The sequence below is a fragment of the Ambystoma mexicanum genome, chromosome 1q, assembly GCF_040938575.1.
Source record: "Ambystoma mexicanum isolate Mex_15411 chromosome 1q, UKY_AmexF1_1, whole genome shotgun sequence".
NCBI lineage: Eukaryota > Metazoa > Chordata > Amphibia > Caudata > Ambystomatidae > Ambystoma > Ambystoma mexicanum.
Genome location: NC_090922.1, coordinates 852,298,469 through 852,319,656, shown reverse-complemented (window position 1 = coordinate 852,319,656; position 21,188 = coordinate 852,298,469). Strand labels below are relative to the sequence as shown.

Sequence of the window (21,188 nt, the reverse complement as noted above, 5' to 3'; positions counted from 1 at the left end):
GCAAGGGAGACTCCTTCCCAAGGACTCACCTGCACGGAAAGGACCGCTCAGGTCCTCTTACCATCACGAGTGATGAGGCTATATCAGCTACCGGGCGATAGGCCGTGGGGTCAGTTGATCCTCCCGGTGACGGTGGGTTTTTGTACCGGGTCGTTACCCGAGGGGTCACGCCCTAGTACCGGCAGATTGTCAGAGAGGGCACCTATACGCAGTTCTACGGGCAGATCCGCCGAGGGCGAAACACCTACCAGGCCTAGGCCTGAGGAAACGTGTAGGCCTCATGATCCACACTCAAGAGTCCTGGTGGAGGATGGGCCCAGCGAGCCAAGCAACACGTGGAAGGCAGCCCGACAAGATGGCACCATGCCTGACATGAGAGACACCCGCCCGATACCGCACCAAGAAAGGGAGCAGGTGGAGGAACGTGTGGGACTGGTGTCAACCAGGTACGTGGCATACAGCCTATCCTTCATTTGCGCAGGGAAGGTTACCACTGCGTCCATATCGGCAGGACATGCAACAGCTCCAGCAGCCTCCTGCTACCCCGTCAATATCGCCTAACACCCCTCCGGCCTGCGAGGACAGGTTTTTTGAAAGGTTGCTCGGGCTCATGAAATCTCCTCGGATCCTCAGGGACGCCATCAGAGATGTGCTCCTGCCAATGGCTCCAACACCGCAGGCTCCAATACAGGCACCGCTGGCCCCGGTGCAGCCTCTGCTGCCCACTCCGGCCCCACAACCGATAGTGCAGGCGGTTCCGTACCAGCCTCCGCTGCAGCCTCCGGTCCCACACCGCAGCCTGCAGCCCCCAACACTCCTCCATGGGTGCCGGACCAACCGGATCCTCAGATGGACAAAGATGAGAAAGAGGACCCCGACACACTGTTGTCAGCCAAGGCCTTCCATGAACGTCTTGCAGGGCTGGCAGAGTACTTGGGCCTTCCTCAACCCGAGGTCGAGCAACCAGGAGAGGGGGTCCTCACCGAAGTCCTCACGCTATGTCCCGCAGCAAGAACAGGGATCCCGATGCAGAAGGACGTGGTCGCCTTGGCCAAAAAGGGCTGGCTCAAGCCACACTCGGTCCAGCCGGTCAGTCGACACCTGGACGGCAAGGACAGGCAGATGGAGGGGGATACACTCTTGCTATCGGCCCATCCTCAGCCACACTCCCAGGTGATCGCTGCTGCATCACTGTACTCCAAGCCTCAGTCATCCTTGGCCTCTTCCTCTGCGGTGCTGTTAGGCAAGGAGGAGAAGATCTTGGAGGCGTACGGGAAGAAGCTGTATTCCAACGCGTCCCTCCATGTTCGTCAAGCCAACGCGGATGCCATGCTGGCAGCCATTAACCAGAGGCTTTGGCAGGAAATTGTGGATTTCCTCCCAGAGCTTCCGGTGCAGAGCCAATCGTGATTCAAGGCGGGACTGGCAGAGACCAAAATGGTGGCACAAGACATCATGGAGTCCACCGTGGCCCACATTGACACCTCTGGCCGTGCCATCTGCATTGCCACAGACATGAGAAGAACGACCTGGCTCTGTGCTACGAAATTCAACCCCGATGTCGAGGAATACATCTTAGACCTTCCGTTGAAAGGGGGTGACCTCTTCCACTCCACCACGGACAAGGAACTGGACAAAAAGAAAAACAGCTCACAAACGTCCAAATCTTTATCCATCCTTATAAAGACCACACCCAAAACATACACCCAATCACAGGAGCGCTCTGACAAGGGGCGTACATACAGAGCCAACATCGGTGCAACAACAAAAAGGGGGGGAGTAAGGGCTTTTTCATGTCCCCCTCCTGCGCAACAGCCTCAGGGGGAAAGAAGGCATGACACGCCCCTCCGGGTCCATGTGTCTCCAGTGGGGGGCAGGCTTGCTCTCCATGCACATTTCTGGCAACAGAATTTTGCGGACCCCCTGGATCCTCTCTGTAGTATCAACGGGATACTGCCTCCCTATCCCAGCCTCTCCTCCCCTCTTCCCCTCAACTCCCACAGGTTGGGACAGCAACTCTATTGACGGAGATTCGGTCACTCGTTGAGAGCCAGCCAGTGGAGGAAATCCCAGCCTCCCAGCGAAGCAGGGCTTTTACTCCAGGATTTTCACCATTCAGAAAAAGAACCATCTTGGAACCCGGAGAGAGGCTCTTAGTCTGAGATGATCAGCGTTCCTCAGTCGCTTTACCCGAACCTCAAATGTTGGTCCAGGGACTGCAACCTGAAGAGGGGCAAGCCTTTCCGGCAACCTACCCCACAGGTCACCATCACCACAGACTCCTCTCTCTCGGGTTGGGGGGCACCTGGACCCGGCAGGAGTACCACATCAATTAGCTGGAACTGAAGGCCATCTGGCGGGCGCTCAGAGCCTTCCTTCCAGTTAAGGTCGTCCTCATTCAGACATACAACTCGACCAGCATGTTCTATGTCAACAAGCAGGGAAGTACCAGATCCCCCCCACTGTGTCAGGCTTGCCCTGAAATTCTACTTAGACATGACCAAGAGCTTCCGCAAGTCGGATGCACTTTTTGTCACCTTTGGCGAATCAAGACTGGGGTATCAGGCCTCCAAGGCCTCCATAGCCCGTTTGATAGTCTTGGCCCTCAAAGAAGCTTACGAGGGACAGCATAAGCCACTGTCTGCCAACATGCATGCCCACGTGGTCCGAGTCAAGGCTACGGCCATCGCTTTCCAGCAGCATGTCCCCTGACAGGTCATAAGCAGGGCACCCACATGAGCCACCCCTTCGGCTTTCTGCAAGTACTACTGTTTGGATGCTGGCTCTAGATCAGACGCAGTCTTTCGGAGTGGCGGTTCTTAGGAACCTGTTTGCTTAAGGAGGGTCTCCACTCCACCCTGCAGCTACACTCAGTTGTAATCACCCATGAAGTATGGAGAAAAGGGGACGGGATGTAATTATAAGTTGCTAACATACTCTTAGTCCTTAGTCCCCTTTCCTCCATACATCCCACCATCCTCCCCCCCTAATAAAACTGTTGTCATTAGGTTATGTTAATCTATTGTCGACGCGTCTATGGGGACTGAGGTGTGGCGCCGGAGGGCGGAGTCAGGGCAGCGCTGGGTTCCAGGGCCGCACCCCGGCGCGCCGCGAAATTTAAAGGGGAAGAAGGTTTTTTTCTTGTGAAAAGGGTTCTGTCTCCCGTCCCTTGGAGGGGATGCCAATACAGTATGGAGGAAAGGGGACTAAGTTAGTCACTACGGTGAGTAACTTGTAATTGTTTTAGGGTTTGGTTGTATAAGAGAGGCAGGAGGGTTGGTGGGGAGGAGCAGTAGTGGCAGGGTAGCAGGGTAGTTGGGGGACTCCCATTTAAAGAAAATGAAAAAAATTAAGTAAAGCTGTTGAAGTAAATTATGAAAGAGTAAATTGCTCTGGAAAAACAGTGTAGAACTGTTGCAGGTTTACTTATAGTTTACAGTGCCCCATTTAAATCTTTCAGTGTGGATTGCATGGGGGTACCTTCTGAAGTGTATGGCTCTTTGTAATGGAACCACAAAATCAGAAACGCAGTCACAAAAAGATAAGGCATTCCAGAGATTAATGCTTAGGCTGTCCTGCTATTCCAAGAGTTTAATTCTTTCTATGCCTGGTGAAGTGATCTCAAGATTATAAGATTATGAAAGCTTGCACTCAAAATACTTTGTTAGCCATATATTCAAAAGGTAAAAGGCAATGAAATGCCATTCTGGCGAGCAGCACTTCCAACGGGGCTTCCAAAATGAAATATCCTCACGGACAAAAACCAATCGGAAACTGCAACGGTTGAATAGATTCCACAACCTTTATTAGTTCGTTCTGCAGTTCAAACATTTCTAAGTTTTCCCAGGGAAGTAAAACGCCAGCAGAAAGCCTGACTCGTTTCACCACACACATGTGGCTTGCTCACAGTGACCCCTCCCCAGTAAGCAGTCAATTTTTAAAAAAAAAACACCTAGGTCATAAACACAGTAAAGGTGACTAAGTGAGAACTTTGCACAGCTTGCAGCCATGTTAAGTAGGCACAGCCTCAGTGTATACAGTTAGTCCTCATCCTTATGCACAACCAGCAAACATGTAATAGCCAATTATCTACGATGTTCGAGTTTACAGATTTAACTATTATATTGAAGAATAAAGTGCATAGTGCATCATTACTACAATACAATATTATTGTGAGCTAAGCTTCAAGTATACAGACACTTATGTTTGATTTAAAATACAGACATGTAATGTAACGCTGTATGTACTTCAAAGTATAATGCATGCCCATAACAGGAATTGCTACATTTGCTCATGCTGGAAATAATAATTCATTAGCAAAATCTTCTATTTTTGGAGAATAAAGTGCATAGTGAATCATTATAACAAATCCATACTGTTGCAGGCCATACTACAAGTATACTCGTGCAAATGTTTGGTATGCAACACATGCACGCGATGTGACACTATGTATGATTCAAAGCATAATACATCATATATGAAGACAAAAAGATGCCTTGATGATACTGTTTGTGTTAGTGTTCAGTACCACAAATGCACCAGAAAATGACCTGTGCACACGTGAGGTATGATAGCAAAAAACACAGCGCTCGGCTGTAAGTTTATTTAAACATATAACAGTCCACAATAGGAGAACTGCAATTAAATGCCATGGCTAATGCATAGTGCTACCCATAGGTAGCATGAAAAATCACCATGCGTTCCACCCGTGACTTGGGATTTTTCAGGCTTTCAGACAGTGTAAATATTGTATTGCTTGTAAATAAATCTACGGACAAATTGACTTCCTGTTCACTGCAAGTTAGTAAAAAATGCTAGTGAAAAAAGACCCACGGTGGTATAGAAAACAACTCTCTTGGACTAGTGTCTTGTCGCTAAGGTTAAATACCCAAACGCTCATTGTAAATGCATGATCACATTTTAAAGATAAAGGCATATTAAAGCAGAATCCATTAATCAACAAATGTTGAAAATCGGGATAGGAAGTCCTAAACACGCTGTAATGAACACAAAGTTAATGTCCTGCATCAATAAATGACCTTTCAGCAAATAACGGGTAAGTGCTCTGATTGGCAAAAATGTAAAGCATGTAAAGAGTTGACGATAAGACTATCGCTGTGCCGTCACTCCATACCACAAATGCTGTTATGGCTAATTTGAGGAACAAAATGCATGGCAGCATGGCAAGGGCTACTCAAGACAATTTAGAGTGCAAGTGCAAAATAGTGGGGCAGATATTACACATCTACCAATAACAACTCTCTTAAACCTCCTAAGTGCCTCAAGTGCAATATACTATTATAACATGGAAGAGAAAGAATATAGATATGAAAGAGGGATTAATAATTCAAATACAAATATTTGAATACATAGAATGTCTTAACTCTAAGGATTTAAACATATGCTGCACTAGCCTAACGATGGCCTACTACACATAATATATGCTCAAATAGCAGTACTCTGTGTCACCTCATGTTAAGATTCACTCATAGGGGTCAGAACAGAATTGTTTTGTTCATACTGTTATATATCTAGTGCTGACAGTATATGATTAACGCAAACTACTGCAACAGTACACTGTTAAGTCACACAAACAATGTGTAACGGTGCAAGTCACTCAAATTCATATCGTACAAATATCATCACTTAAAACTGTTCTCTAAAATCAATACAAAAAGTACAGGTATATAAAATCGTTTAGAAAGATAGACAACGTGTGTAGCAATGGTGTCTAACATGCAATAAAAACATAACACTCGTACAGAATCTTATTAAAAATTCATAAGAGTAATTCATCATTCAGTGTTAAACAATTAATTCATAAAATCCTTCATCAAATTCATCTAGAGAAACAAAATGCATTATTTCAATGGATCATCAGATAATTCATCAAAAGTTCACAAAATGTCAAAATTCATAAAAGACACCCACAATCGCAGTTATTGAAATGAAATGATATTTTATTATTTTATTTTATTTATTAAAATCAGTCGCCGTTGGATGTCTTAAGATTCTAAATAATAGTTTTCAATTGTGTTGTGTATGAGAGATTATATAATGTTGAGGTCTAAATAATTATCAATTACGAAATATACAGTTCTTCATCCCGATTGAGGCCTGCTGGTTTGAGGGTTTTGAAACGAATAATATGTTTCACCTGCAATTGCCTTAATTTCAGCTGTCTATTACCACCTCGTAGTTGCTTGGGGATGTGCGCTAGCCCAATTGAGCTCATGCAGCCTACATCCTTACTATGGTGTTCAAGGAAGTGAACTGCCATCGGATAGTTTAAATCAGTATTTTTGATGGCTCTATAAAGCTGAAGTACTCTAAATTTCAGCAGACCAATAGTGGAACCTATGTATCTTAAACCACATGTGCTTTCTAAAAGGTAAACCACAAATTTAGGATGCAGGTAATCCTATTTTTAAAGGTCACGGTGGTGGCGCGAGTTATGGTTGTTTAACTTACCATAACTGGTGAAGTTCTGGTTTTTTTTCGATTTTACTTGAAACCATAACGTCCCTTTAACAAAGTTTTTTCTTTGAATTTTATAGGTTATTAGTCCAACATAACCATAAAGTCCCTTTAAAGTTTTTTAATTGAATGTCATAGGTTTTTATTGGTGCAACTTAACCATAACGTCCCTTTGACAAAGTTTTTTCAGTGAATTTCATAGGTTTTTACCAGTTCATGCTATTTTCCTACAATTTACTAATATCATACTTACCCAATATAGCAATGTTTGTGTCCAATTTACAAAGTGTCAACTTAATGCTCTGCCATTTCCCAGACGTCTACGAACATCTGACTTCATAGCGGACCTTCCGGACAGTGCCACATGACCATACGCTGGCCCGTGGCATGATGACGTGTCCGAGAACCCGTCCGCACTTCACAATCAGATCTCTGCTTTGCGGACAGTTCAGAACTGCATTTTCTATTGAGTTATCAACTTTCAACTTCAAAATTTCCCTTGCACAGCTCCAACACCTATTCCTACTCATTATCCATTAACAATCTAGTACACAGTACATACTTGTAGCAAAACTGCTATTTATCTTAAAATGGCATCAGCTAATGCCATCCCTCCTCCCCAAGAGCCACCACTACTGCTGTAATCAAGGAGCATGAGAAACACTGCCCCCTACCATAGAAATAACACACGCCCAACATTTTCCCTTGTCCACCTACCCCTCCATATTAGTGTTTGGTTCCTCTTCCCTCATTTCCCTCCCCAACTTTCGTTCTCAGCTCTCCTGCCAAAAAAAATACATCCACAAATAACAAAAAAGACATATTCCTTTAGGATCCACCTTTCACAGTTAAAAAATAGAGCTAAAAAAACATGTATAGACTCCATCTACTTTATATTTCTCAGTGAAGTACATAGACTCAATAAGATTTTCCAACATGTCCATCCATTTGCATTTTGTGTTCATTTTGCGTTCATCCTCCGTTCCAGGGACTGGAACGGTGGATATTGGCCCAGCAGCCCAAGTGAAGCGTGGGTGGATAACGAGGTGTCTGGACCATTATCCCCCCATTCCTGCCCCTGAAATGGGGGATCAAGGCCATTAGCACCCTAGGTTCCCAAAGCGGGAACCCAGGGTGCTAAAAAAGAGGATTCCTATTCCTACACCGGGACGCCTATGGCGTCCCGGTCTAGGAAGGAAAATCCTTTTCCAAGATGGCCACCATGGAAAGGGAAGGCGAGGGTTCCATACAGGGCCCCTCTTCGCTTTCCATGGCAGCCTGCAGAAGGCAAAAAGAGAACCCTATGACCATATTACCACAAGCATATTTTCTTCCCTTTCACATCTATCCTAATTTCGAATAACTTTACCACAGAGCCAGTCCCAGGTGGACATGGCCACTTTAATCCTATGTTTTGTCCCTTGTGGTCATGGCCAGTAGTCAGATTTTCCAGATCATGACCTTATTCAATGACCCGGATAATCTGGCCACTGCCCATGGCCACAGGCTACCCTTCAGTCACTAAAGGTATACCTCTACTTTTCTTGTCAAATAATAAAACACACGCACATTTGCAAAACCATGCCTTTAGGTCCTTGCCAATGCTCCTTATGCAAGTTTGCTGGAAATCCACCCATGTTTTATTTTTTTTTAAATGTCAAATGCATGCACATACAATCGTCATATAACCTAGCCCCCACTGTACTAAATCCATTCAGACTTTACAAAAACATCTATATCTAGATCTATAATCTTTTTGCAATCCTTTGTGTAGATTTGTCAAATGGCACCACATTTATAAGCCTTTACAATATTTTGCCCCCCTCTAATTTTGCTACCTCTTGGCAGAATCCCACCAAACTTTGCAAAAACATTCATATCTAAATGTATTATTGGTTTCCCAAATTAAGTGTATATTCGTCAAATGGCACCTCATTTATAAGCCTTTACATTATTTTGGGACCTCCCCTCTAATTTTGCCCCCTCATGACAGAATCCCACCAAGCTTTGCATATTCACTCAGAATCATGGTTCATTAAGTGGTTCAAAAGTTATAAGCCATCCAAGAACTGCATTTCACCAACCCTGTAGTGCTGAGGTATGCGCAAACTTGTCAGGACTGTTTGCGAACATCTGAATTGTTTGCAGACTTTTGTGGCAAAAACCACCTGTTTTTTTGCTTCTTGCACCCATATCCATCCCATCCTCATCACCCCTCACCTCCCCAGAGATTATTTGATAAGTTTGACAAGTGCAATGTTGTGTTTTTTTAATATGTTTTTACCGCGATGTCCGTGGACACCGGCCGCTGTCCGCGAATCCAAGATGGCGGGCGTTTCCAATAATCTGACACACTTCACGCTCTTCACCATCCAATCAGCGAACACGTCACATATCCGCGGACATGACGCAAGCCGATACACCAATCGGTGTCCTGTCCATGGAGCAAACAGGGAAGTGTGTCCGCGGACCGGACATAGATATCACTAATTTTTTGTAACCTACTTTTTGGTAATTTTAAAAAGAACTACTGGGTGGATTTTCGCCAAATTTACAAAATGCACGCTTTTGGACCAAGCCCCTGCTCCTGCCGCAAATTTGGTGAAAATCTGTCTAGTGGTTTGGGCTGTAGGCGTGAGCAAAGTTTTTTTCCCCATTCAGTCTATGGTAATAAAATTAATTTTGGGACCCCCCTATAACTTTGCCCCTCCTCGACCAAACCTCACCAAACTTTGCAAAAAGGTTCAGAGTGGGCCATATACTTTTTTGCAAAGTTTGGTGTGGATTTGTCCAGGGAGAGCCAAGTTATAAGCCGGCCAAAACGTGCTCTTCCTATGGGTTTAGCAACGTAACCATAACATATAAATATATGGCCAATATATATATATATATATATATATATATATATATATATATATATATATATATATATATATATATATATATAGTGAGCTTAATTTTGGGCACATTTTAAATGTGAACAGCCTCAACCGAAAATTTACAGAGACGCACCGAAGAGAGTCAGTCATTTTCCTGGATGTTTTGGTCAAATCAGACCAATGAGAAATCATTACTGAACATCATCGGAAACCGACTAGCTCCAACATGCCGCTTTTTGCTAGCAGCAATGAACCGACGCTGCTTAAGTGGAGCATACTATATGGCGAATTTGTGAGGATTCAATGGAATCGCACTAAATTGGAATGCTTCGATAAAGAATACAAATCCACTGCAATGAATTTCGTCAAACAGTGATATCTGAAAGCTATTCTATAGAGATCCTATCTGAAATCCCGTAATTTGAGCCAGACCTCTCTGTTATTAACCAACAGAATACCAAAGGAACTGGAAAAGAACAACAAAACCAGATTAATCCTCATATATGGTACCCACTCTAATATTATACGTAAGATCTTGCACTGACACTGGCATGTGCTACAATCAGATGAAGCCTTGTCACCATTCCTAGAGGAATGTGTCAATATAACATTTAGAAAATCAGCATCCATCAAAGATTCACTGGTAAGCAGTTTCATGCCCCCGACAACCAACATCTTAAACATTCTTCCATGGCTAAATGTGAACACCACCGTTTTTTTCAAATGCGCGAAGTGCAAAGCGTGTAAACATGCCCTCAACAGGACTAATTATCCACATCCCTCATTAGGCCATACGGTGGAATTAAAAACGAAAAAATTACGTGCAATATGGAATTTGTCGTATATGCCCTCGTGTTTGTGTAAGCTTTCGTACATAGGAAGTACTATTGGTAAACTGAAACTCAGAATTTTACAACACATGAGGGCTATAAAAAACTTTTATCCATCCTACCCAATGGTAAGATTTTTTGGATTACATCATATCAAAGAAAATCCTCGAGGGAGCAGTCGTGAACTTCAACTGCGCCAGATGGAGACTAAGTTTATCTTATATCTTGAAACCAAAAAACCTAAGGGACATAATCTTGATGAAGAGCTTTATACATTTCTTGGGACTTAGAATAGTGAAGATCAAGTTTTCCCCTTTTAGCCTGTTCATTTTAACGAGAATTGTTTATACTTTGGGATACATCTAGATCAGCAATCCTCATTAGATGGTGTCATTCTCATGTATTATTGTCTCATCAGATATGCACTAGACAGAACACTCCCATGTAGATTTTGTTATTTTAAAATTTTAATCATTCTCAGTCTCTCCCTCCTGTTATCTTTTCTAACAAAAGCATATACCGTTTCCCATCTTTTCTATGTTGAATTCATAGTATGAGAGAAGAGATCCATAAATGCATCTAAACCTTTATGCACTATGCATTTTATGGTCAAAGCATCTTTTCTGTATTGAATTCATAGTATGAGAGAAGAGATGAAAAAGCTTCTTGTCGAATGCATCTAAACCTTTATGCACTATGCTCTTTATTGTCAAAGCACTTTATTGTTTAAAAATGAGTGGTTTTCAGAAATTCAAATGCTCCATTGCAATGTAACCTTTTGTCCAGGAATGTGGAAAAGCTGTTGTTATAACAGAATGTATTATGCACGTTAATTGTTCAAATTACTGTTAGTCGACAAGTATCACTTGAAGGAATAGGTATGCCGTAGTCATACAAGGAGATTGAAGAAGCCTGAATGAGGATATTAACCATGCTTCGGATCAATCATAGCTATTCTCCACTATGCACTTTATTGTGAAGTATTAGATACCTCAAAACAACAATGGCTGCTTTTCAATATCGGCATGAACATTTAATACATATTGGTAGCAATGAATTATATGCACTTTGCACTTTAGTTGATAGCATTTGGCACTTTAGAAAATTGTTGTGCTCAAACTCATGCACTTTATTGTGATTCAAACTATATGACATCAAAACTGTAATAATATTGATGTGCTTTTACCAATTCTAGGTGAAAAAGAGTTTTCGATCATGATCGAGAAGCAGAGATTTTACATGCACTGGGCATGGTATCTCAGTAAATTACTTTTGGTAGCATCATAAGCTTTTGTTAGTAGATTGCTCCAGCACTCGGTGCTGCACTGGCTCATTTCTCTTATATAAAATAAATCCGGAGTGCAGAAATAGCTAACAGCTAGTCAGAACAAGAAATACAGCAGATGTATTTCTTTTGCGTTTGTTTTGTAATTATTTTTTACAATGAGTGTATACTGTAGAAAGTATTGTGTACAGACCTTTCTATACTAATGTAATTTGTTACAAAATGGCCACCACATTTTGCTGCTCATAAAACACTGTTTCTGATCCGAATAGTAGAAAGGGTAAAGGGAAAACAGGAGAAGAGAACCATAGAGACTGAGGATGTGTATTTAAAGTCACTGTGCAATCAAGTTTATGTATGTGAACAAGTAGCGGGAGCACTACGAAAACGTTTTGTACCGTGTTTTCTTCTCTCTTTTGACTACATGTCTAAATAAAACTGGATACTTTAAGGAACTGACTTTGTGCTTGGCAACTTGTGTCTTCCGTGTGTGCCGTCCTCCTGGGAGAGACACCAAATGTTTCTCCTTTTCTGCAAATAATAAATCACTTTTTATAACATTGTAGTGAAAAAAACCTATGTTAATAGAGAGTTAAGATGATCCGATTTATCCTAACGGAAACCATGAAATTCAGCAGGTGTGGGAAACGACAAATATCTAAACACAGAGTACCCCAATATATGTTCCCTATTATCTCATTATTAATCACTGCTGTGATATCATGTATGTGCTCATTGGATGTGTACCTGGGGAGTCTCCAATTTAAGATTTCTTTCAGTTCCAATACCTGCTGGATTTCATGTGTTTTGTTGCAATATATTGTATAATCGTAACTTTGTATTAACTAAAGTGTTTTCTCTGAATTTCAAGGGTTTGGTTATGCTATATCTTCTCTAGGGCCAGAGGCTATGGTCTGTGGCCCTTTCAATTTCAACACCAATTTATACAAAGGACCCAGGACCACTGGCCAGCCTGCGGGCATGACCCACTTCCCCCTGCCTACTAAATAATCAGTTCCCACAGACCATGGCCTTTGGATTTGCCAAGCCAGACCCTTAAGCCATGCCCACTGTCCATGTCACCACCATAAGGCAATAAGACTGCTACCTGTGGTCTACAGCCATGACCACCCATATGTACATGTCCATGCCAATAGGCCAGTACTACAGCTGATGCCCATATCCTTCCTACGCAGCCGTGGGCCATTTCCCCTGCGTACCAATATTCCAGATCCCACCCACTATGGACTTTGCTGTGCCCACTGTCCACATTGCAAAAATTAGCCAAAAAGAGAGTGGACGATTGGCCATGGCCTTGGGCATGTCCATTGTCACATTTGCAAAAAATAGGCTAAAAGATCATGGGCAGTGGGTCAGGCCTACAATCGAGGCCCATAGTTCCCATATAATTAAATTTGGAAATCCCACCAGCCGTGCACAATGTACTATGCTGGTGGTCCTGTACATGCTTTAGCATACAGTTTGAAAATAGTTTCTGACCCTTCTTAGTTCCCATGTAAATATACTGCAAAATGTTACCACAACATTACTTAATTTGGAATGATGGCAATCAGAGGTGATTTATTCATTGACTTGAACGTCAAGGAACACAGCATAGAGCCCATACGAAAGCCACCTAACTAACCAAACCTGCCTTCCAGGCTGGGTATTTTTATAGCTTCATGGTCACCTGATCCTAGAAGGTTTGAGAAAACTTTTATGTATATAGATCATAATATTTATTTTAACGAATAACAATTACCAATTTTATAAATAGAATTCATACATACATAAATACATATATAAATAAAATTGCTTTCCTATTTCACACATCAGACACATAAGTAAGTAAGGTTCAGATAATGCTGTTTGCCCACGATCATAAAAGCCTGCACGATGTAACTAATCCCTCCTACTCGTTCTTACAATTTTCTTTTCCTTCCCATGAAGCACACGAGCTCAGAATATATTGTTTGCCCATTATCGCAGTGTGCTACTTTCTGAAGTCAATGCCAAGTATATCCACTCCTGCACCTCCACCTAGTACTATATTTTAGCAGACAAAACATTTTAAAGTAATTTTGCAGTACAAAGATGAGGCATGTGGGGTATTGAACTCCAATCTATTTCATCTAGTACAGTTACAGATTAACTATAACCTTTGAGATTTCTTGAATTGTGGATGCATGACAGCACTTCGATTTGCATGTGTACTTGGCAATAACCATGTGCATTGCGAACTATGCGTAAAACAATATCATAATTGCAACATAAAAATACAATACTTTTGAAGTTTTGTGATGTGTTTTAAAAGGCATTGCAGCTTGGATATAAGAAATCTATGATTATGTACACACACACACTTGCTGCTTACTTGCTGTCTAAGGTTCGATGCCTAATTCAGAATGCTCAAGTCACCCCTAACTGGAAACATATAACTGCAACAGCTCAATCAGTATTTATTGTTATATGAAACATCATAGACAAATGTCTGGTTTGAAATAAATCACAGTAACAAACGACTTATTCAATAAATAAACATTTTGTTGTGTAGAGGAAAGGTGTCACAGTGAAGATTGACTGCTACAATTGGCATATTTCTAAAGGTTTCTGTTTCTGAAGGATATTGCTAACCATTTTAAAATTCTTATCAGTGTTTTAATGACTTTTATTGGGAGTACTGTGACTGTTTGATTGCTTCTGCCTTTCCATTGATTATACTTGCCAGCAGTCAATGAAAGCAAATGTATTATATCTCATAGCTCACAGTTGTCGCACACAGGTAAATAGTACACTGGACAAAAAGATTATCATGGAACTGACACGCCAATGCATGTGCACACACACACTCAAACACACACATAAATAACAATAATGTTGTCTGCAATGTCTTGCTATTTGAAAATGATGCTGGCGAAAACAAAACTGCTTTAGCTAAGATGCAAAGGACCAGTGGAAAGAACTCTCAGCATGACAGGGAAGCTGACTGTTATTGATTGTGAGCAGCATTATATTCTTCATCCATCAATTTGCACAAAAGTGGAAAAAATAACTCTTTGTACCAATCATCATGGAAATACATGTAGCTCTTAAAAGCAGCATTTGACAATTGTACACGTGTGCCAGCTTCTACAAAATGCCCAACACTGTAGCAGAGCGTTTACTTTCTGCATCACATGGCAGCTAATTGACACAATTACCCCTATACAAACACATATTCAGCAGAAAGCTAACATTCTCCCCGACAGACCTAAAACAAGACTGAGACTGATAATTTTGAAATTCATAGCTGCAAAACCATTTTTGAACATTGGTGAATTCAAATACAATGCATTCAATTAATACATTTTGATTCACTTGCCAATTTGGTTATTGTCAATAGTATTTACATGTTACTAATTCAATTCATATGGTTTCTTAAAACCACACGTTTGCACCATTGGCATCTTACATATTGCCACTGAGAACCTCTTTTAACAATGCCTATGCCACTACTCATGCCAGCGGAATGCAATATGGTCTCAGAATTACAACTTGCTTTAAAAAGTATAATTGTGTTGATTTCACAATGGGTAGGAAGCATATTCTAATTCTAGAGTATTTGCTCAGAGCCACAATAGCCACTTCTGTTTTCTGGTGAATGAAAACTTTTAACAATATGTTACAGGTCCTTGTCAAGTAGCACCAGAGAAAATGGAAGAAAACAACGTGCAGTTGAACAGAAAGCATGGAAAAAAAATATCTTTCGTGGAGGGTGAAACGATCGAATTTATATGTAGCTCTGGAGCCAGAACGCAAACACCAAGGTCTCTGTCTGTAAAATGTACAGCGCAGGGATTTGAATATCCTGAATGCATTAGCCCAAGTAAGTGCATTGTACTTCTTCCAGCGGCTTTCAATGGGGCAGAGGAATCACTCGTCTTGCTTTTAACATTAATTTTGCAGCACATTAAAGATGTATGGATGTATTATTTCAGATGCCATTGATAGTTTAGGTAAAGGTGTTATCTCTGAATGTGCCTCTCTAGCATTCGCCTTTATGTGACGCCCCACCATGGTAGCAGGCCTTCCCCAAGCAATTGAAGGGGTGCACATGAGTCTTTACAATTCAGCAGGCCACTTTGCAATCAAATATAAAGGAAAAGTACATTAAACGAAGTTGGAGCATCAGCATATACCTACAGGCCTGTTTTTTATTTAATTGCTTTGATTTGTTTGTCATATACATCATAAACCATTCACATAATGTTTCATAGATTCAATCCCAATAGCCATTTGTGGTCAAGGGAGTTAACCTACAGTGTATAGGAATGACCATTCTATGCAATTCCTTGAGTAAAGGTGTCAGGAATCTCTGGTCTGAACAGGTACACTAGTGCCCAGGCAGATGGTCAACTACATGCATTCTTAGACCAACATAAACACTGGGATAATGTGTGGAATTCTGGAGCCATGTGCTTGAGCCACCTAAGAATGTTAATTGGTGAAGAAGGAAAGGCCGATTCAAAATAACCTGTAGGATCCCAAACCTAAGCCTTTCTTCAGAACCTGTACTCCCTGTTGCCAAATTGGTATAGAATCACCAGGAGCTACAGTTAAGGTAGGGACGACAGTGTCCTTTGTTTAAGTGCGGGCATATTGGACATTCAGTATTAGAGGCAGGTAATCGGTATTGCTGCAAACCAAGTTCTAGAATCAGGGAGAACTAGAATTAGGCAAGGCAATGAGAACAACCAGCAGCGAGGCCAGCAGATGTCTGGCCCACAGCAGTTTCCAATGCACAGTCTTGCAAATGGAGTCGCAAGGAGGATTGTGTTACCATTTGTGTTTATTTTATTTTTACATTTATAAAGCACTCTAAACCCAGGAGCATCAAGACGCTAGTTGCATTACAAATTACAGATAGCCAATCATTCTCAAAAAGACAGAGAGTAATAAGTCTGTGGTCTGAGTTAAGAGAAAGTAAAAGGAATGTGGTCTGAATTGAAGTAATTTAAGTGAAGGCTTGAAATATCTAACCCCAGTACATTTATTGCAAAATGGCCCATGCTCCCTGTGGACTAATTAGGTTACCTATTTTATTTTATTGTCAGTTGTGCCCAAGCCTGTGCAACCACCTGTAGTTTTATTATATTCTCTAAAGCGCTGACCTAGTTTGAGATCAGCGTAGTGCTGTACAGGGTGTCGATAGCCAGCGTTTGACCTGGCATCTTTTAACAGTAGCTCAGTACTGAGAGTTGCGGTCTGTGAATTCGTATGTGCATACATTGGGAGTAGTCCTTGGTCAGGAGTGGTTGAAAAAGCCATGCTTTGAAAGATTTTCAAAATTGAAGAACTATGGGGGCATTATGAGCCAATACATGAATCGAGTTCCAGAGGGCGGCTGTGTGAGAAGAGGTAGGTCTACTCCTTGCGATGAGTTGTGATTCAAGCCGGTTGGTCGATTTGCAGCACATGGAGGTTGATGGAGTAGCACTTATCTTCCCCGAATGGATATCTGTGTCTATTATCACTGTTGAGACCTACTCCTCCTTCAAGTGCCTATTCTGCAGGCTCTCAGTCTCTCTCGCACTCTCTCCTAAATGTTCTCTTCTCATGGCCACCTTCTATCAGCCTCCTGGACAGCTCACTCTCTTCCTCTCGGATTGGGCTGACCTAGCGTCTTCTCTACTGTCCTCCTCCTATCAACGCCTCCTGTTGGGTGACCTCAACATCCACCTTGAATCTCCTGACTTGTCTGGACCTTTCTGCAACCTATGTGACTCTCTCTCCCTCTCTATTCTACCCTCTGGCTCCACTCATACCGCAGGCCACATGTTCGATGCTCTCATCTCCACTGGCATCCCACTCTCTATCCCTCTCACTACCTCTCTCTCTTGGACTGACCGCTCTCTTCTATCAACTCACCTGAAGCTCTCCTCTGACAGCAACTCACCTGGCACAGCCACTCTGCTTTAAGATCACCAGACCCATGAAAAAAGGGACAGTGGCTGCCTTTGCCTCCACCTACTCTCCCCCTCCCTTTCCTGTGGCTGACACCTACCCTTACACAGCCCTCACTGCCCTTAATCTCTCCATCTACAACACTCTTGATATTCTTGCCCCTGTCATGAGGGTCCGACTGAAGCCTTCCAAAAAGGGCAACTCTTGGTACGACTCCGACCTGGCTGCCCTTAAACGCAAGTGCAGGGCAGCTCAGCGGAAATGGAATTCGTCTGGTGGACCATCTGACAAACTGGCCTGCAGCCTCCTTCAAAGGCAATATCGACTCTGCATCCACTCCAAGAAAAGGGTCTTTATTCAAGCCTGCATCTCCGCGGCATCAAATAACACTGCCAAACTTTTCAAAGTCTGCAAGGAACTGCCCAACCCAGCAGCAGCCTCCTCCTCTGTCACTCCCACCCTCCTCTGCTCAGCCCTGGCAGCACACTTCACCACAAAAACCCAAGACATCCTCTCCTCCCTCCCCCCACACCTCAGAACACACCAACACCTGTGCCTCCCTTGGCCCCACCCCCACTTCCACTCTCCTCTCTCTCTCCCGTCACACCTGATGAGGTCACCAGACAAGTCCGGTCTATGAAGTCCTCATCCAAGCAAGTTGAACCCTGCCCCTCCAAAACCATCAAGGACAACATTGACTCCCTCGCACCAAACCTTGGCTGACCCATCCAACCTCTCCTTTTCCAATGGAGTTTTCCCAACTGCTCTCATGCACTCCCTTGTGCACCCTCTTCTCAAGAAATCCTCTGCTGACCCTTCCTTTCCGTCTAACTACCGCCCGATCTCTATCACTCCTTTCCTGGGCAAACTCATAGACAAGCTGGCTATCTCTGAGCTAAACGTCCACACGAAATCAATCAGTTGTTTCCACAACGATCAGTCTGGCTTTGAAGCATCTAGAGACACGGAAACTGCTCTTCTGAACACCCGTGAAGACCTGCTCTCAATTCTCGACACTAACACTCCCTCTGTCCTCATTCTCCTTTATCTCTCCTCCGCCTTTGACACGGTTAACCACAACATCCTGATCCCACGGCTTCGTGACACCTTGGGAATCACAGGTCAGGCTCTGGCTTGGTTAACCTCTTTTCTCTCCGACTGCCCATCCAAGGTCAAACTTGGTTCCTTTCTCTCGACTATAACCCTCTCAACCTGCAACGTTCCCCAGGGTTCTAACCTATCGCCCTGGTTCTTCAACATCTTCATGGCTGCCCTGGCATGTGTGATTGCCACTTTCAACTCTAATTCCCAGTGTTATGCGGATGACACAAAACTATCGTGCAGGCTACCCTCAGCCGCCTCCTCCTCACTCATACCTGACTGTCCGCTATTCAGTCATGGTGTGCTGCAAAGGACCTTTGTCTCAATGCCAGTAAAACTGAGATTGTTTGCATTGGGACACCTGCTCCTGCTTTCCCCTTCTCACTCTGGCCGGCCTCCCTTGGCCCTGCGCCTTCCCCCACCTGTGAGGCTAAAAACCTTGGGGTCATCCTCGACTCGACTCTCTCCTCCTCTCCTTAGAAATACTCTACCTTTTCTTACTTGCCCTCAGCGGTTCCCTGTCTCAAGAGCCCTAGTTCTCTCCAGGCTGGACTACTGCAACAGCCTCTTCCTCAACCTCCCTGCTTCCACCCTGCGCCCTCTGCAACCCATCCAGAACAGAACCGTGAGACTTATCTTTGGCCTCAAGCCCAAGGACCGCATCTCTCCGGCACTGAAATCCCTTCACTGGCTCCCTGTGGCTGCAAGGATCAAATTCAATACCCTCTGCATTGTCCACGAGGCTTTCTGGGGCCTGGGACCTACTTACCTTCAAGGTTACCTTCCTAAATACTGTCCCTCTTGAGCCCTCCACTCTATCTACCTCCAACCTTCTGCGAGTGAGACGGTTCTCCAAGCAGAGAGTTGGAGGGAGATCCCTTTCCTCAGCAGGTGCATCCCTCTGGAACAGCCTCCCTGCCACCCTCTGTATTGAGCCTGAAATTCTCAGTTCCGGAAACTCGTCAAGACCTTCCTCTTCTCCTCTTCCTTCTCCCTCACCCTTCCCTGCTAACCTAGCACTCTGCTCTTCTTTCTCTTCCTCCTTCCATACAGCTTATTGACTGGCCGCCTGGTGTACCTCAGAGTCTCACAGGTCCCAGGCACACCTGCCAGTCCTTCTGCACTTGCTGCAAGGCCATACACCCCACTGCACTTGTAATAAGACCTTGAGAGTTTCTTTCTCACCCTCTTCACCAGTCTCTACTGACTGGGCGCACTTGGTGCCCTGCCCTGCCCTTCCGTTGCCCTCCCGCACTTGCACGATCTGTATACAGCCCTACCTGAAGATCGTTCTGCCTGTTCTCCCTTGTCTTTACCCCTTAATGTGTACTTGGAAAAAAAATGCAGAATTACCAATAGGCCTATGTGCTGTATCTAAACTGTTAAATGTATCATATTCACTTAGGGGTCGATTCATGGAATTAATGTGCGCCGAAAATTCCCGCGCAGAGGTGCCAAAACGTGCGATTCGCAGTAAAAGTGCGAAAATCACAGTGCAAGTGCGAAAATCGTAGGGAAACCAGCACACATCGATTCATGGAAGTCCGTGCACGAGAAAAACATTGGATGTGCGCTGAAAAAGTGCGCCGCGCACACCGGCGCACAGGTCATCCAACAGCGTGCGCCACGGCCACTGCGAAATCGCACATAGCGCGGCGCACATCACAAAAGTAGGCGGAACACGGGGTGTAACACTCGGAATGGGGAACAACGTGTGAAAACATGGGCGTCACAGGGGAAGTACAGGAGGCAAGTGCGCGGAACGCCCACACGCTCGCCTACAACCCGTATTCATGGAATCGAATTGGGCAAACCAGCACACGGTGAAAGACGCGCACAGGGTTGCCCCTGGGCCTGGTGCGCTATAGAAATAAATAAAATACTAAAATACAGGGCCAAACAAGTACGCCACAAGAAAGCACGCGGTAGCATCCCTGCGCCTGAAAAAAATGTGCACCAAAATGTGCGCTAACACAAAGCACCCATATACAGCCATGATGAATGGTCCATACAGTGGCCCCTAATGAGGTGCAAAGGGGTACCGACAAACACGGACACCCGCTGTGTGAAAAATAGCGTGTGCGTGTGTTCCTGGGTGCGCAGGAAGTTCCACACGCGATTGGCCTGGGTACGTATACTTCGGGGTGTGCGGGAAGTTCCACACGCGATTGGCATGGGTATGTGTACTTCGGGGTGCGCGGGAAGATTCACACGCGATTCCAGCAGGGGACGTGTATTTCGGTGGTGCCCGGGAATGCTACACGTGACTTGGCTGTGTGGGTCCTCCCAGGTGTTCCCTCTACACCCTCCACGGCCCCTGCAGGCAGCCCACACCACCCTGCACCCCTACTCATGACCCACAGGCAACCCATCCACCATGGCCATGCCCCTCAGCCAACCCACATGTCAACTTGCACTACTGATCACCAACACATGTCTCCCAGCACCCCCACCCCCCAGCATCCAGGGGCACCCTCCACCAGGCCCCCACTCATGTCCCCCTGCACCCCCACCCCCCAGCATCCAGGGGCACCCTCCACCAGGCCCCCACTCATGTCCCCCTGCACCCCCACCCCCCAGCATCCAGGGGCAGCCTCCACCAGGCCCCACTCATGTCCGCCTGCACCCCCGCCCCCCAGCAGTGCAGGGGCAGCCTCCACCAGGCCCCCACTC

The 21,188-nt window shown here is 44.3% G+C and overlaps 1 protein-coding gene across 4 annotated transcripts in view; it reads left to right on the top strand.

The window, feature by feature from the left end:
- Window positions 1-21,188, top strand: part of LOC138538055 (complement factor H-like) — a 981,558-nt gene that overhangs the window by 898,645 nt on the left and 61,725 nt on the right. For all 4 annotated transcript variants that reach the window (XM_069641504.1, XM_069641501.1, XM_069641502.1 and 1 more), the window contains one exon: window positions 15,139-15,336. In XM_069641504.1, the coding sequence (XP_069497605.1) occupies window positions 15,139-15,336 (198 nt within the window). The remainder of the gene's footprint in view (window positions 1-15,138; window positions 15,337-21,188) is intronic.